Raw genomic sequence first — 19,127 nt, 5'->3', positions numbered from 1 at the left:
CAAAATGCAGAAACATTTTTCTGAATATGCTGTAAATATTTATAAAACTAGAAAAGAAGCAAAATGACCCGAAGAAACATTTGTTTTCTGGGAAGCTTTTTTTCAGGGTTCTGTTTGGCGGAGTGCTAAGTACTTACTTCCTCAATTAATGTTAAACAGCCACAGTATTAATTTTAGAAGTTTGTCAACAAGTGATATTGGCTACCTTTCATCACGCTGCAGTAGGAGTGTTGGGTAAGGAGCCAAAGTCCCTGGGTTCTAATCCTGGCTCTGCCTCTTATTTGGACTAGTCACTCTTTCTGTACCTCAGTTTCCTCTTCTGTAAAAATTACCCTGATCTATCCAGAGGTCAGGTGACCTAGTCTGTGCCTGGGCTCTGCCTCTAACTAATACTATAACTTTGAGCAAGCTGTTTAACCTCATTAGATGACCCCAGAGGTTTAGGTCCAAATCTATGATCTTGTATGATGTGGGCACTATCTAAATCTAAATCCCTCTGATGCCTCTCTGAATGACCTCAGGGGCCATTTACTCTGTCCCCCTCATTTCTACAATTGAGGAAACCAAAGCCTCAGTGACTTACCTAAGGTCACACAATTAGGTAGGGACAGAGCAAAGATACAAACCTAGAACTTTTGAGTCCCCATTGAGTTCTCTCTGAATCTTCAAGGGACCTCACACTTTCTAACATACCAATAGCTAATTATACAATTTTGAGCGTGTATTTCTTCTGCTAAAACCACTGTGGTTTGCCTAAAAGAGATGAACTTAAAAAACATGTAACAGTCCATAAGGTTGAGAGAGCCACTTGTCCCTATCATTTTGAAAAAAAATTGAAAGTGATTAGAAAGGGAGCACTCAGCTAGATAGTTTCCCTGCACTTCAACCGTGTGGTTTCCTTTATATAGAATCTCTAACTCCAAAATTACATAGTTTTTCAGTAGCACAATACATTCCACTTTTGATTAAAGTTAGCCATTCTTCATTGTGTTTACTGTGAGCTAAAGAACTCAGAACGCTCATTATGGGGCTCAGGAAGATTTTGAAAAAATAAATTTAAGCTTTTATTTAAAGGGAAGATATAACATGCTCTACATCATCCATATCCTTTGAATCTAGGGGTAATTACTAGCAGGGCTGACCCTAGGGAAAACTTTGAAGGTTAGTGAAGCTTGTCTTGGGCTTTCCTCCTTCTCTCTATAGATAACACAATGTTTTTATGGCTGACCACAGGACCTCCCCCTTCAGCCTAGGTTGGGCCTGTCAATTTCAAGCAGTGTCCTATGCCCTAAGACTTTCCCAACTCAAAACCCAGTGGTCCTATATCCTATCCTCAGAAAATCCTGTTTTACACTAAAGAAATACTAATTGATCTGGTAAATTTATCAATGGTAATTCATGCTCTCTCTTTTCCTGAATAATCTGAAGGAACCTGTGTACATTTTTATGGTGGATTTCTCAAGGAAGTTATTTAACTCACAGGTTAGAGTTATAATATAGGAACTTTTGGACACTAGGGAAACATAGGTAGCTGGGGACTCAGTGGAAAGAGGGCTGGGGCAGGAGTCCAAAAGACCTGAGGTCAAATCTGGCCTCAGACACTTCCTCTCTGTGTAACCTTGGGCAAGTCTTTTAACCTCAGTTTGCTTTTAATCCACTGGAAAAGGAAATGGTAAACCACTCCAGTATCTTTGCCAAGAAAACCCCATAGATAGCATTGGTATATTGTCTATGGAGTTATGAAGAGTTGGACAGGACCGAACAACAAGAGACTTTGGAAGGCCTCTCAAATTAAGCATCATATGCTTATTTAACTTCTAATCCATATATTGCTAGAAACTAACCTAATTCATCAGAATGGATCTGGCCCTGGAAAGCCTCCCACTCACCCTGCTGGTTTTGCTCTCCACACTAGGAAATGCACAATTAACAATCATAATCCTGAATGTGAATGGGATGAACTGACCCATAAGTAAGTCAAAAGAACAAGCATTTATTCAGTACTTACTATGAGTTTCGTACTGGTCAGAAAAAGAATCCAACAATAGGTTGTTTACAATAAACACATTTGAAACATAAAAATTTATACATAATTAAAGTGAGAGGCTAAAGCAACATCTATTGAGCTTTGACTAAACTCAAAAAAGCAGAGGTGGCACTCTTGATTTTAGAGAAGACTAGAGTAAATACAGATGTGATTAAGAAGAGAGATAAGCAGGAAAATTACATTATGCTTAAAGGTACATAGCACCATAAATATCAGTACTTAATATGTATATACAATATAGCATAGTATCTAAATAATTAAAGGAAAAGCTAATGTATTTGGAGGAAGAAAGAGTAAAACTATAATGGGAGTGTGGATGGGGGACTCAGTCCACCCCTTATAGATCTAGATAGATATAGACAAGAAATAAATTAGATATTTGAATAGAATTTTAGAAAAATTAGAAAAGATAGATCTTTGGTATTAATTGAATGAGAATAATAAGGAACTTGGAGGAAGCTGGTGGCTCAGTGGATAGAGCACTTGTCATGCAGTCAGGAAGATCTGAGTTCAAATCTAGCCTCAGATATGTCTTAGCTGTGATCCTGTGCAAGGTACTTAACCTCTGGTTGTCTGACAAAATGGATCCACTGGAGAACGAATTTGCATTCAACTCCAGTATCTTTTCCAAGAAAACTCCAAAGGGTTCAGACACAATTGAAATGACTGAACAGCATTAAAAATAACAATAAGGAACTTGTGTACTTCCACACTGAATACAGCAACTTTGGAAGAATTCACCAAGTATTGGGGCATAAAGACTTCACCAAAAATGTAGAAAAGAAAAAAATACTAAACATATCATTTACTCATCACAATACAATAAAAATATGTTTAATAAAGTTCCTGTGAAGAAAGTATGAAATTAGGATGAAGGCAAATACACAATTATCTAACCTAACTGGGACTGAGAATACTACAAACTCACCTATACAACCAAAGAGGAAAACAAAATGGATTAGAAAGGAAAGTGCAACAATATTTTCCTGCTTATATATGTGCCATGCAAAATGAGGAAAGGGATAGTTTTGGGGAAGCTTAACACTTATAGGAACTGATGCAGAATGAAAAGAGCAAAATATAAAGGAAAAAAATCATATGTCAACAATACTGTGAAAACAGAAATCTCAAAAGCCTTAAGGTCTCAAGTGCATAGCATAGGACTTTTTTTTTTTTTACATAGCCAATGCAGGAATTTGTTTTGCCTGACTCTGAATATTCATTAAAAGGTGTTTTTTTTTTCCCCTTTTTTAAATGGTGGCTCATCCAACATTTTCTGCTTAAAAAGCTTTTAAAAGGGGGCAGCTAGGTGGCGCAGTGAATAGAGCACTGGCCCTGGAGTCAGGAGGACATATGTTCAAATATGACCTCAGACACTTAACCCTTACTAGCCTTGTGACCTTGGGCAAGTCACTTAACCCCAATTGCCCTGCCCTCCCTCCTCCAAAAAGAAAAAAAATAACAGGGTTTTTTCCCCTTGTCTGTTTTTGATGGGTGGATGGGAAAGAAAATAAATTTTTTGTTCATTGAAAAAAATAAAATTAAACAATTACAGCAATATAATCAGTGCTTAACTTAGTATCCAAGCAAAATCACTAGATGAAGAACTAAGGAATTCTTTATCTTCTTCTTGATGGGCCAAGGATATTGTCTTGTGAGAAGGCAGATGCTCCTGCTGCCAGTGATTTTCCTCCCTTGAAAGCAGGGGCTGATTCATTTTTGGTTTTGTGTCCCCAGCACCAGGCCCAGCTCCTGGCACATACTACGCACCTAATAAATGTTTGTCGATTGATTTACAAGTCCTGTCCCTGGAAAGACATTTTCATCTGCCTCTCCCTGTACCTAGTTCATCACTAAGGAGAATGGCTTCAAGAGAAAGGTCAGAATGGAGGCCGAGCTCACCATCTTACGTTGTTCCCTCTGGTTCCTGGACTTGTCCATGGTACCTCCTTCTTGACTGAAAGATTTCCTCTCTTCCTGTACTCTTCTCTTATCCCTCAAGGAGCAACCAAAGCCAGATCTTTATGAACAAGGAGAGAGGACCAAAGTATCAGCATGGCGGTACGTGGGGACAGGAGGGAGAGCCAGCAGCTGTTTTCTTTCATGTTGTAGCTAGCGAGGTTATTTGTAAAGCTATAAATAAGCAGGTGTTTGTGCTAACAAAAACTGGGAAAAGTTGAGTTGTTTATAATGATTAAATCCCTGTATATTCTGAGTCAATTTTTATTGTCTGTTTAGATAACTGGATTAAGTTCTTACCCTGTGAATTCCCACCTTCAGCATGAAGACTTTCGCCCTGGCCTTTGTAATCTTATGGTCTTCCCTCTGAGATTGCCCCCAATTTATCTTGCATATATCTTATTTGCACATAGTTATTTGCATATTGTCTCACCTCTTAGACTGTGAACTCTTTGAGGGCAGGGTCTTCTTTTTGTCTTTCTCTGCATCATCGACACTTAGTGCCTGGCATATGTTGCTGTTATTGAGTTGTTTCAGCTGTATCTGACTCTTCATGACCCTGTTTGGGATTTTGTTGGCAAAAATACTGGAGTGGTTTTCCATTGCCTTCTCCAGCTTATTTTACCAATGAGGAAGTGAGGCAAATAGGGTTAAGTGACTTGCCCAGGGTCACATAGCTAGTAAGAGTCTGAGGCTAGATTTGAATTCGTCTTCCTAACTACAGACCCCCTGTGTGCCATCTAACTGCCCCATACAGGGTGTATGTGTTGTTAATTTTGCAACTCAGAGTTTACAGATGAGGACCCAGGGTTACACAGCTAATTAGTGTCTGAGGTCAGATCTGAACTTATGTCTTCCTGACTATAGGCCTGATGCTCTATCTATCTAATGCACTGCCAAACTGCCCAAGCCGGCATATAGTAGATACTTAATAAATACTGACTTGGCTTGACTACGCAACTCTAGAGGAATTCATTCTTCTGTAGAGTTATAGAGAAAAAAAGAATGATGTATTTAAGCAGCTGGTCTAACTTCCCTTCAGTTTTCAGTCATTGTAAAGTAACTGGGTTTGTGTACTTAAAAAAAGACAAACTATTACGACAAGGGGGAAGATTTTTTTTAATCTGGGTCAAATCTTCTTTTTCAAATTTTAATATGATGTTTATTTTGTGTTGTTTTTGATGTTCTCTTTGAAGTCTAATTTCCTCCTTTGGCAAATTGTCATTTCTTTGACTTCTTTCATTTTTACCCACATCCCCTCTCCTGGCATTTTTCAGGGTCCTGCAGTTTGTGGGGCTGCTGTATTCATGTCGCTTCTAAAAGGTTACTGGTTGATACTGATGCATTTATGTGTCATAATACAGGAGGTTTGGCACCTGGGTGGTGAGTTTGACTTTACCTACAGATTCAAAAGCAGAAAAAATAGAGGGTAAATTAGAAAATATTAAAGAATACAAGTGTGGAACACCATGCCAGAGAAAGCTACCAAATAAACAAAGCTGCAATAAACAGATCTTTAAACAAGTCAGATCAGGTCATCAAACATTTACTAAGCATTTACTCTGTGTGAGACACAATATTAGCTGGGCTATAAAGATGAAAATGAAACAGCTCTAGATTTCAAGGAGCTCACAATACTATCATTGATGCCGGGTGGTTAGCCAAAGCATAGGACACTAAAGAGTCCCAATCATAGTATTAGGAGGGATTTCAGCAATCATCTTCTCCAATTTACACAGTATATTTTGTTGGAAAGAGTAACAGATTTTGAATCAGAAACTTGGATCCCATTCCTGGTCTTTTCCACTTTCAAACTATGTGATTTTGGGTAAATCACTTACATTCTCTGAGCCTCAGATGCAAAATGTGGGATTGGACTAGATGACCTTGCATCTCAAAACCTGTGATCCTATACCTGTACCCAAATCTGGCCTCTGGCAGCCCAGCCTCTGCTTAAAGATCTCCAGTGTGGGAAACCTACCAGTTTCCAACATGGTTCATTCCACTTCAGGATGGTTAATTACTAGCAAGACATTCTTAATCTTAAATCATATTTACAAATACAGACAGTTCTAGCTTTACATAAGTGGACTATTCTGCAGGTATCTATGTAAAGAGATTTTTACATAATATGAATTTGCTCATGATGTGGGAAAGGGAGGGAGGGAGACATGAAGGGGGGCACATGTCATGGAGGAAGGGGCCAACATATCACTCAAGGATGTGTAAGAGTCAGAAGGGGGAAATGGTAAGGGAAGAGAGAGTGGGGCAAAGGTTTTTTCTCTCAGTACCAAAGGCCTCAAGCCAAGCCCCCAGTCTGGTGGCTATGAAGGTCTCTCCACTTATTCATTCTTCTGTTCTGTTTTAATTTGGAGGGGCTTTTTTGTGTGAGGGGGAAGATTTAGGGTTTTTTTATATTGGTAGGATGGGCAGGAATAGAGACAGAAAGCACCTTACTGTATTGTAAAGTTAACATAAGTTTTTTGGGGAATGCAGATTTCTTTCAGAATTCTTTACATAAAGTCAAATTTGTGTAATGGAAATTTACATAAAATGGGAACTACCTGTATTTTTTCACCTTCCTCCTCTATGCTCACCTTCATATTAAAATCGTTAAGTACTAGGGTTAGGTACCCCTCAATTGGCATTTCATGGTCATGATAGTATGGATCTTGCCTGCTTTCAAGTTTTATTTCATATCAGTCCCCTTCACACCTAAAATGTTTTAGCTAAACTTTAGTTTACTTTCTGGTACCCAAATCTGACGATCCACCTCCTGCCTTTGAGCCTTTGCACGCACTATCTGGCATGTCTGGCATGAGCTCACTCCTCATCTCATCTCCTAGAATCCTTTAGCTTCCTTCAGGGTTTAGCTTGTGTGCCCTCCCCTCCCCCTTCCCCCATGGGAATCCTTTATTCCTCTAGCTGTCAGTGCTCCTCCTCAACTTACCTTTCATGTATTTATATGTATAAGTGCTGTATTTCTCAAGTGGAATGCAAGCTCCTTGAGGGAACATCTGTTCATTTTTTTTTCTTTCTACTCCAAGCATCCAGCACATAGTGGATATTTAATCAATTAGTGAACCAATGATTGATTAATAAATACTTGTGGAACTAAAAATGGAATTGAATATTGCCTTCCTTTGGACGATTTTTGTTAATTTCTTCATATAACTTCAGTACTCCATCATTCCAATAGAAGTTGGCATGTATGAAATTAGGTCTACATGTTGGTCTTTCTATTTATACTCATTATTAACTCTCCAAGGCAAGGTTTCCAATGGAATTATTTTCTTTCTGTTCTTGGAGTTCAAAACAAAACTCCTACATCCTAAAACATGGGTGTAAACCAAGCCATTCCTCTCAAGAAGCTTTACTGTCTCCCCATATCCTCTAGCATAAAATACAAAGTTCTCAGTCTAGTATTTAAAGACCTTCCATGTGTGGTTCCAACCTGTCTTTCTGGACTTATTTCACATAATTTCTCACATAGCCTAGGTTCTAAGAAACTACCCCAATATGTAACATTCTATCTCCCACCTCCAGGCCTTTGTACGGGTTGCCCTCTATCTACCTCTTACAACACCCTCTCCATTTATACTTTGCTTTTTCAAATCCCCCTGATTGATAGAGCTCACTCCCTCCTCAGATTATTTTGTATTTATTTCTCCATGAATGTACCAAATTCTCCAGGGACCCTATGAGGTCATGCTAGCTGAGCCCTAGTATCCCATTAAATTAGAGTGTTTAGAACTAGAATAGTCTTTAGAGATTATCTAGTCCAACTGCATTCTAAGGAAATCCTAAAAGGTTCTGCATTTAGAGCTCTGCAGCCCAAACCTTGCAGATCAAACCACAGTCACACAGCTATTAAGTGACTGAACTACCAAATTCTCTGACTGCATAGCCCCTGTTCATTCCTCTATAGCACATTTCCCTCCTAGAAATTTAAATCAGGGATTCTTAATCTGGAAAGAGTCCATGGATAACTTTCAAAGGGTCTGAGTACTGGGATGGGGAAAAAAATCACATCTTTATTTTTACTAACTAAAATTTAAAATTTCTTTCAATTATTTAAAAACATTCAGAGAAGGGTCTCATGGACTTCATCAGACTGCCAGACTGCAAGTGTATGTGCATGTGTGCATGTGTGTGTATATGTGTGTATATATACGTATATATATACACACACACACACATACACATATGCACTTTCTAGAATGGTACTACCATTTTTTGTAACCATACCACACTACTTACCCATATCGAACTTGTGGTGAAATAAACTTTCCAAAGCTTTTTCATTTGAACTGCTATTAAATCCTCTCTTTCACATCCTATACTTAACTCAGAATTTTTTTTTTTACCAAACTAGAGATTTTCCACCACAAAAATCTTACTTCAGTTGTATGCTGACCTTGAATTATCAAAAGCTATAGCGGGAAAGCTTAAATTCTGGCAGGTTTTATGTTAGAAAGGGTTTGATTAAAGACTGGTGACAGACTCTTAGTACAAGAGCTAAGTACAGAGAGGCCATCCCACAAGAAGTTGGCCGCCAAAGGAATAGCATGAAGGTCATTATAGTCTTTCTTTGAAAAATCTATTACAGTATTTGAAGTAAAGAAATTCTATGAAGGATTTGGCGAGATACTCTAAAACATGTCCAATCCTTGGTGACTTCCACGTGAAAGTGGGAATGGGAGAACAATGAAAACAACACATGAAAATCTGGTTCAGGAACAAGAAATTAAAGATCTGCAGAAAGTGTATTCCTGTACAACACAAATATATTCTTAAGAAAAAGTCTAATAGTGCTGGAATGGTGATCCTCAAAAATTAAAAAGAGAACTTGATTATATTTTAATAGACAAGGAATAATAAAGAAGTCATTTCTGAATTGGTTCTTCATATACAGTTGGATCAATCCATTAGTGAAAAGGTCAAGGCAAACATTAAATTAGAAGAAAGAAAAAAATATATTAGAAGATAAGTATGCGACTATAACAATAAAAATAAAGAAAGAAGGCATCCTGCCAATGTCTTTCATGAGACAAGTATAATACTGATGCCCATTTTAGGAAGGGATAAAGTAAATTGTAGGTCTAATGAATGCCAAAGCAAAACTGTTAAATAAGATATTAGCAAAAACATATTTTTAAAAGTATTCATTATGACCAAGTTAATTTTGCACCAAGAATTCAAGATTAGATCTACATTAGAAAAACCATAAGCATACTAGATCATAATAATAATAAAATGAAAATATGATTGTATCGATATATTCAGAAAAAGCTTTTCACAAAATATAACACTTATTTATATTAAATATATATAAAGAAAGCATTGAAATAATGAACCTACTATGGTAAACATACCTAAAATCAAAAGCTTGAATTAGATATAACGGAGGAACACTAGAGCTCCCTTCCAATATAAGCAAGGGTAAAGCAAAGATGTCCATTGTTACCGGTATTATTTTATATAGTTCTAAAAATTCTAGCTAGTAGGCTAATACAAACTAAGGGAACTGAGTGAATAAGCATAGGCAAAGAAGAAACAAAGTTATTGTTATTTTCAGATGATAACGATAGTTTACTTTTGAACTCTAGAAATGCAAATAAAAATTAATTGAAATATTGACTTCAATAGAATAGCAGGATATAAATAAGTCCACAGAAATAGCATCAACTTTTCTACATATTTTCTTTCTATATATTATCTTGGTTTCACTGAGTTATCTGACCCCCAGGGACAGAAGTCCTTCACTCTTTATTATCTTATAATATATATGTTCTATGTATAATTTCTCTGATTTCTGTTTTGCTATGATTTGGATAAATGAATTTCTTGCTATTTGCTACATGTGTTCATTCCAGGACTGGCATTAGGTGAGAAAAGAATTCAAGCCTTGGATATAGAGCCTGGGGTTCCGCTACTCTGCAAAAATGACAGTTACCAGAATTTAGTTGGAATCAGATCATAACCCCTAGAAGGTCAGAATTTAAGAGAGTGGGTGTATGTATATACATAATACACATATGCATACACACATACCCACACATGTACATGTACACATAATACACATACAATATACCTACAATATGCATGCATATACAATATACAGATTGTGATATACATGTACTATGGTGCACATATACATATCGCAGTACCCCATCTCTCTGAGGAGAGTAGAATAGTCTTTGGCCCCAACTTCCTGAATGAAAAGTCTCCCTTGGAGAAGGGTCAGGGAAGAAGAGTCTAGAGATGTCTGTTCTGCCTTCCTTTGAGCCACACACAAGGACAGCCCTCTTCCTTACAAATAATAATGACTATCTTCCCTAAATTAATTTAGTGTCTTAACAATTGAACTACCAAGGGGTTATTTCTAAGACTAGAAAAAATAATAAAATTCATATATAGAAATAAAAATGTTCAAAAATATCAAGGGAAATAATGAAAATTATTTAATTTAATTAATAAAGAATAAATAGAACCTAATAGTGTGAGATCTCACATTATCCTATAATGCAGAAATCATTAAAACTATTTGGTACCAGTTTGAAAATTAGAAAAGTTGATCAACCGAACAATTAGGTAAACAAGATCTGGAAGCAACCAAACATTGCAGCATAATGTCAGCTAATCCAAGGTCACTATTAGGATGGGTACTTCTTCAACAAAAACTGCTGGGAAAACTGGGAAGCAGACTGTCAGAAATGAGATGTAGATCAACCTATCACATACCATATACCACAATCACCTTGAATCTAGCCATTAATCATAACTTCATTTTTATAAAGTGTCCTCTAGAAATGAATACATGACATAAATAGAAAAGGTCATATCATAAACAAATTAGAAGTGAATGAAAGGGGATTCCTTTCACAACTATGGCTGGGGGGGGGACAGAATTCTTAACCGAATAAGACAGAAGTATTCATTTTAGAAAAGAGTTTCAATTACAAAAATAAAAAAACAAAAAAGCTTTGCTAGCAGCAAAATTAATTGTTAGAATAAGAAAAGAGACAGCTGGGAAAAAATCTTCGAAGCAAATTTCTCTGATAAAAGTCTGGCATTCAAAATACACAGGAAGTTGATACAAATATATAAGAGAAACAGAAATTACCTAATAGAAAAGTTGTCAAAGAATATGAACATCTAATTTGCAAATAAAGAAAGGTAAGCTATCACCAACCAATCATATGTTTATACTGGTCACACTATTTGTATCTCTTGCTTTACCCATGACATTTTAAATTCCATGTGTGCAGAGCCTACTCAAATAGTATGAATTCCAAGAACCAAGTAGATTGTCATGTTTCTTATAGTTCCTTGTTTAGTATTTGTTTAACTTATTATTTCAGATATTAAACTTGAGACTGGAGAAGATTGGAAGTGAAAATAATAAGTATACTAACTCCTAACATAGGGCAAAAAATATGGTTTTTGTTTATTTTTCTACATTTGTGTCATTTATCTTTTGATATATATGGAAGTTTGGGGGTGAGTTTTTTGTGTGGGAGATATTTTAAGTCATTTTTCATCCGAGAGAATACTTTCTGCCTTAATTAGATGCCTTTAGAACACTGACCATTGACTGAACTTGTCTGTGGGAAACAATTTGGTTATTGTTAATATTCTTAGGATTAGCCATGAACTAACTAAAATAAAGAACTCTTTATTACTTAAAATACTGATTCGTATTATTTAATTTTCAGGGTGCTTATTGGTTCTCCATTGGTTGGCCAACCCAAGAACAGAACTGGCGATGTTTATAAGTGTCCAGTAGGTCAAGGAGACTCATCACCGTGCATAAAATTGGATCTCCCAGGTAAGGTAAAAGAGAGAATTCTATTCCTACAATATATTTGGGGCACTCAGAAAATGAATCTGTAACACTAATATAGAGAGTAATTTTTAGGTCTACAGAGATTTAATTGTGAGAGTGGAAGGACATTTTTTAAGTCCTGGATCCTGACTCTGTTGCTTTCACATACGTATTTGTGCTGTAGAATTTAAACAACTTTGAACTACCTGGGATTTTTAATACAATGTACTAGTTGTGTAGGGACAGCTGTAACTTCCTCCTTTATCCAGTGGAATTTCACAGGAGTAGCATGTAATAGCCTTACAAATCAAAGCAAAAATTATTTAGTGGAACCCAGGTTTAGGAAAGGAAAGGGACCAGCTCAAGAAACAGTTTGAATTTTTCCATAATTTATATTAAATTAACAAACATTGACAAAAGCACACGTGTATATATATGCCTTTAATTACACCTCCAGGATCAAATATACAATCCTCTGTCATTCAAAGCCCTCCATAGCCTCCCCCCACCCCTACCTTGCTAGTCTTCTTCCCCCTCCCCACCTATGTATCCTATAATCAAGTGACACCAGCCTCCTTCCTATTCCTTGAACAAGACATTCTATCTCCAGACTCTGGGTATTTTTATTGGATGTCTCCCATGCCTAGAATGCTCTCTGCCTTCATCTCCACCTCTCTGACTTCCTTCAAGTCCCAGCTAAAATCCTGCTTTCCGAGGTGATGCCCATTCAATGATTAAGGCTAGTGACAACAACAACAAAGTCCTACCTTCTACTAAAAAGATTTTCCTGATCCCCCTTACTACAAGTCTGGTGATTATTTTATCCAGAATATATCTTATTTTTACATAGTTGTTTTTCACGTTGTCTCCTCCTTTGCCCTGTGAGCTCCTTGAGAGTAGGGACTGGCTTTTTGTCTATTTTTATATTCTCATCACTTAGCACAGTGCATGGCACATAGTAGGTACTTAACACTTACTGACTCTCACAGACACACACGCATATACATTGACATGTATATTATATATATATATATGCATCTTTGTAGTTCAGAAATTTCGAGCAGTATCAGAACATGTACTAAACATGAGAATAAGGCTTACCGACAGCTACTAAAAAGAGATGCACTACAGACACTGAAATAGAATCCCTTGGTTCACTGAGGTTTGAAGAAGTCTCCAAATAGCATTTCCTCTGAAACCCTAGGGAAATGGAACATCAAGTTGGAATTATTCAATGACGCAACAAGCACAATAAAAAAATGCTACTTTTCCCTAGTAGTGAGAAGGGCCAAGAGTAACTGTCTCCAGTGTGACATGGTCCCATGGGATTTTGTCTGACCCTGGGTCATCCCCAAGCCAAAGGATCTCTGGGAGTTCAGGGCCATTCCAGGACTAAGTGAAGGCCAAAACAGACCAGTTGTTTAGAACAATCTCAGGGGAAACCTAACCCCTTGAATCAGGAAAGCATCTAGGTTTCCTAAGTTAAGAAACAAACCATCCAGGAATCCAAACCTCTTGTTGGGATATCAGAGCACTGAAAGAATGTCAGGCTGACAGCTGACAACAACAATGCCCCATCTCCCCTCGAGAGATGTACAGACTAACTGGGTAGCAGCAGCATCTGCTTCCAAATCCTGCTCACCCAATTATTGCCATGATAGGAACTGGTGTAATTCATGCCCAGAGAAAGGTTTGTCTCTGCTCTTATGGCAGTTAGTCCAGTCCTAAGTGGTCTGATATTCTGGAACCAGTTTGAGACCAAAATACTTATATCAAATATGTCCTAATCACTGTTCTTCTTTCACTAGAATTTCAGGCCTACTGCTCTAATCCTATCCCACATTTTTCTTAGTAAACCCAACTGTATTCACCAGGATATTGACACAGAGATAAAGAATTTGCATTTGAGTTTCCCATTCTGGTTTCCCACCCAATTTTAGCACATATCTTGTTAGAAATTTTTAACACATTCCTGAACATGTAGTGAAGCATACAAAGTTACATCATTTATATACATAAAAATTTCATGTGAAGCCAAATCTGTATCTGTTTCTATTAGCAAAACTGTGTGAGAGGCAGCAGTCCCACACTCCCATTGCCTTGCCATTTCTGTACTTTTTTTTTTTTCAGTTCAGTAAAAATATTTGCAACAGTGACCCAGACAAAGATTCTGGGACCTAAGCCAGTTTTTCAACTTTAACTGCTTCATTTTATTCCTGATAGTAATTTGAAGATTACTTGGTTGCGCCACTTCCGCCCGAAACCCTCCATGAAAGGACTAGAACATTTTGACTTATAGACATCACATTCTGTTTCTACCAATTTACATTTTTCTTCTATTTTTAGTTTATACATCAATTCCCAATGTCACAGAAGTAAAGGAGAATATGACGTTTGGATCCACTTTAGTCACTAACCCAAAAGGCGGGTTTCTGGTAAGAAAAGAAAGCAATATTTTTTAATGACTCTAGGAAAGTTATCATTGTAAAACTTCAGGGTTTTTAATTCTTTCTTTCTTTTCAAGGCTTGTGGGCCTTTGTATGCTTACAGATGTGGACATTCACATTATACAACTGGTATCTGTTCAGATGTTGATTCCAGATTTCAGGTTGTGAACTCCATTGCACCATCTGTTCAAGGTATGCATACCCTTGGAATATTTTTGTGTGTTTGAAAAGTAGTCAGCAGCGAATGAGGAAATATATACACGGAGGCATGCCAAAAGCATGAAGCATTTATCTCAGCTACCAGCATTTCCAATTTAGGTCAATGTTTGCTTTGCTGGTATAAAACCAAACCAAAGTTGGTGCTATTTGGAGAATTGATCTTAGTGTAAACAATTTTTAGAAAATGCATGAAGCACCCCATTGGAAAAATATCAAGTCACTTTTATTCCAACAACTTCTTTATCTCTTTAGATAAAGAAGTCATGTATTCAGAGACACAAAGAAAAAAAAATTAACAACTGTCCTTTAAAATACTCATTGAAGAGTTTTCAGTGAGAGCAGTTCTACCACATGAGGAGAAGTTGAGGAGAAATGTTTCTCACTGATGATATACCAAAAGTAATTTTATTGATTTCTACCAATATTTCATCATGGTTAAGAACTGATTTTTTAATGAGCCTTTCAGAAGGCATTTCAATTGTCTTCAAAAAGAGGGTAACTACAAAGTCCATGGTTACCAATTTGCCTCTTTGTATTGTAGGATGCAATACCCAACTGGACATTGTCATAGTGCTGGATGGTTCTAACAGTATCTACCCCTGGACAAGTGTTATAGATTTTTTAAATAGTTTACTTCGGAAAATGGACATTGGTCCCAAGCAGACACAGGTAAGGGAGTTCTGCATTTTTGTTCTTGATTTTTTGCATCAGAAAAAAATAGCAAACAATAGAAATGTGTTCATTAATGAAGCTAAATACCAGAAGTGACTTTATAGACCATCTGTCTGTGCTAATTCCTAGCAAAAGTGACATATCTAGACAAAGTGCCTTCTTTTTAAAAGCTTTTTAAAACATTTTTTATGCTTTTTAAAAATCTTTTTGGAGGGGGGGAGGCAGGGCAATTGGGGGTAAGTGACTTGCTCAAGGTCACATAGCTAGTAAATGTTGAGTTTCTGAGGCTGAATTTGAACTCAGGTCCTCCTGACTCCAGGGCCAGTGCTCTATTCACTGCACCACCTAGCTGCTCCCTTTTAAAAGCTTTGTAAGCAGAAAATGTTGGATGAGCCACCATTTAAAAATTTTTGTTGATATCTTTTGTTTTTATATCATTTTCATTTGTGTATATATTCTTCCCCTACTCCTCCAACCAGCTTGTATGACAAATAATAAAAAGAAAAAGAAATAAACAGTTCAGCAAAAAAACCTCTCATATCAATCATGTATGACAACATATGCATATGACATATGACAAAATATTCGCACTTTAATCCTCCACCTTTTCAAAGAAAGGACAATCTCTCCTCTTCTCTGGGGCCAGACTTGGTCATTTTAATTATGCAGCATTTGACTTCGTTTTGTTGCTGTTCTTTACATTTATGTTGCTGTAGACATAGTGCATATTCCTCTCCTGATTCTGTGTACTTCAGTCTACATCAGATCCTATAAGTCTTCTCTTACTTCTATGAATTCTTCATATTTCCTTTTTCTTGTGGCACAGTAATGTTCCATATTATTCACGTACTACAGTTCACATAGCCATTCTCCAATGAATGGGCTTTGTTTATAATCATTGCTGCCACAAAAAGTGCTACTATGAATATTCTGGTAGATTTAGAATTTTTCTTTCACTTGAGGTACGGGCATTGGGATCTCTGAGTCAAAGATTATGAACTTTTTTTTTTTGCTTTTTGGAGAGCAGTTGGGGTTAAGCATCTTGCTCAAGGTGGCATGGCTAGGTTTGTGTGTGTGTGTGTGTGTGTGTGTGTGTGTGTGTGTGTGTTAAGTGTCTGAGGCCGGATTTGAAGTCAGGAACTCCTGACTCCAGGGCTGGTGCTCTATTCCCTGCACCACCTTGCCTCCCCAGATTATGAACATTTTAATCAGTTGTTTGTTTGGGTTTGTTTTTATGCAATTTTAAATTTTCTTTCAGATTTTCTGTACCAGTTCAAAACTCCATTGTATGTATACCTTTCATTCCACACTCCCTTCACCATTTTCTTTTTTTTTTTTTGTCATCATCTTTGCCAATTTGCAAGCTACCGTTTTCAAAGACAATGAGGAACATCCTTTATAGATGTGGAGGACCCATCATTTAAGAGCAAGTTTTAATATAAACTTGGCCATTCCTACTCACAACAAATCTGTCTCAATGTGCCTAGAAACTGTGATATGGCCTCCCCAGAGCACTGTATTTACATTGTGGTTTCCGTTCTCATGTTGCATAAATGAAAGGGTAATGAAATACAGGATATTGCTGCAAAAATCTGTTTTGCCTTATTTTTTAATGATTTTTTTCCCCTTAAGTAATAAGTGCCCCAGGGCTGAGTTGCAAAAAGTCACTGTCCAGAGCCTTTTTATCCCAAGAGCATCCATTTCTCAGCAGATCCCCCTGTTGGCCCCTAAAGAGAACAAAGCCTACACATATTCTAAATTTTTGGTAAACTTTACTTCAGACTCTAGGTTTATGCTTCCTTCCTTCATTTTTAATTTATTTAATTCCCAGTAGGTGTCTGACATACTGGGTTTGTACATTTGATTTGACATGATCTATGGATTCAGACAACTTGATATGGGAAAGACAGGACAGATGGCTAAAGTGGTAGTCTCTGAAGTAAACCTATGAAATAAAGGCAATTCCTCAAGGACAGAGAGTAACTTTGTAATCATCTATCCCCCAAGCTAAGAATGGTGAACTTTCCCTGTAAGAAGGGGTATTCGTGGATAGAGGAGGGCTCTCTTGTATGTTCTGGTGTCCCTATGAGTCCTTGCTATCTTTTGCATACTTGTGAGGAAAATATAGACAATTCTAAATCTGATATATTGTTAGTGTGTAAGCTTGGCAATCAGTATGGCACGGTGAATAGAGAAGTAGAAGAATTGGCATTGAAGGCAGGAGACCAGGTTTCAGGTGTGTTTCTGACTCATATATAGGCTGTTATAACCCTGGGTTAGTCACTTAACCAACTGCTCACTGCTGCAGGCAACTCTTTAAGACTATAAGGTGCAGAGCAGTAGCTGATATGCATTAGTGGAAAGAATTTCCTCTTCTGGAAGTTCCATAAATTGCTTGAAATCACAGGTCCAGTCACTAATTCATTCAGTAGTCATTTATCAGACATCTATAAAATGTAAAAATTGCTGTTTATGTGATTTATTTTTTCTATGCTGTAGTTCAAGAGAAAAAAAAAGAATAAAAAATATGGTTTACTTTGTGATATCAAGACCATAGACTGTTAGCGCTAGGCAGGACCTTAAAGATCACCTTGTCCAACCCCCTAATTTTACAGATGAGAACAAAGGGAAAGTGATTTGGGGAGGTTACACTGGTAGCTAGTAACTTCTCTGGTTAAATCCAGGACTCTTTACATTATAATACTAAACTACCTAGAATCTAAAGAAGAAAAAAAATTTGTACTTTTCTACCAAAGGAATGATCAGAAGAAAATGTACAAATAATAGACTAATGAGCTTCATTCTACTATTCATTTTCTAGAGGTCAAAAGTGCCTGCTTGAAATGCTGAGGGAAAAGTACTTTCTTTTTTCCCCTTCCACAAAATTAATCGCTTGGCTGCTGCTACTGCTTTGTTCTGGACTCTGTCGCCAACTAAGACGCCCTTTCTACAAACTTCATTATGTAAAAAGTTCAGTGTCTGGAAAGGATGACTCAGGCTTAATGAATACCCCCTATTTCTTGTGTCAAGGATCCATGTGATCAGCCCCTTCCCCCTTTGGCAGGGCCTCAGATTACCAATAAACTTTCAGATCACTTGCAAACATATGGTCTCTCCCCATTCCAATCCATCTTCCATTCAGCCACTAACAAGACTTTCCTAAAACTCAGGTCTGATCATGTCACTACTCTACTGAATAAACTCCAGTGCTCTCAATTGCTAGGATCAAATACAAAATGCTCTGTTTGGCCTTCAAAGCCCTTCATAACCTGGTCCCCTCCAACCTTTCCAGTCTTCTTACAACATGCTCCCTAACATGTACTCCTCATTCTAGCAACCCCGGCCTCCTGGATGTTCCATGAACAACATACTCCATCTCTCCCCTTCTAGCATTTGCTCTGGCTGTCCCCCAGGCCTACAATGCTCTCCCTCCTCTGCTATGACTACTGACTTCCCTGGTTTCCTCTAAGTTCCACCTGAAATCCCACAATTTTCAGGAAGCCTTTTCCAACCCCAACGCCTTCCCTCTGTTAATTATCTCTTATTTATCCTTGATTTGTATATATTTCTTTGCGTGTTGTCTCCCTGATTAGACTGTAAGCTCCTTGAGGGCAGGGACTGTCTTTTGCCTCTTTTTATCTCCCCAGTGCTTAGCACAGTGCCTGGCACATAATAGGCCCTTAATAAATTTTATTGATTGATATATGGACTATGGAACCAAGAAACCTACAAAAGCAAAGTTTTGCCTCTACCATTTGCTACTTAACTTGGGTGGATCTCAATTTCCTCATCATGAAGGTACTTGATTAGATGAGTCCTTGAAGCAATAGAACTCTAATCCAAGAGATACATGTTTGTACATTTATTGTAAAAGGAATTTTTATGATGATTTTCTTTGAATGATGGCATGATAGGATCAGTTTCCCCTTCTTACCCCACCTCCCTCAGCCCTTAT

At 37.3% G+C, this 19,127-nt stretch overlaps 1 protein-coding gene across 2 annotated transcripts in view; it reads left to right on the top strand.

Moving 5' to 3' along the window:
- The window catches only part of ITGA1 (integrin subunit alpha 1), a 201,513-nt gene that overhangs the window by 70,024 nt on the left and 112,362 nt on the right, over window positions 1-19,127 (top strand). For both annotated transcript variants that reach the window (XM_069095297.1, XM_069095296.1), the window contains exons 3-6: window positions 11,725-11,837; window positions 14,181-14,269; window positions 14,359-14,473; window positions 15,042-15,169. In XM_069095297.1, the coding sequence (XP_068951398.1) occupies window positions 11,725-11,837; window positions 14,181-14,269; window positions 14,359-14,473; window positions 15,042-15,169 (445 nt within the window). The remainder of the gene's footprint in view (window positions 1-11,724; window positions 11,838-14,180; window positions 14,270-14,358; window positions 14,474-15,041; window positions 15,170-19,127) is intronic.

This window comes from Petaurus breviceps, unplaced genomic scaffold (assembly GCF_028583685.1).
Source record: "Petaurus breviceps papuanus isolate PSGF00001 unplaced genomic scaffold, PetGlider_PUasm1.0 226, whole genome shotgun sequence".
Classification (NCBI taxonomy): Eukaryota; Metazoa; Chordata; class Mammalia; order Diprotodontia; family Petauridae; genus Petaurus; species Petaurus breviceps.
This window is presented reverse-complemented; position numbering and strand designations above follow the sequence as displayed.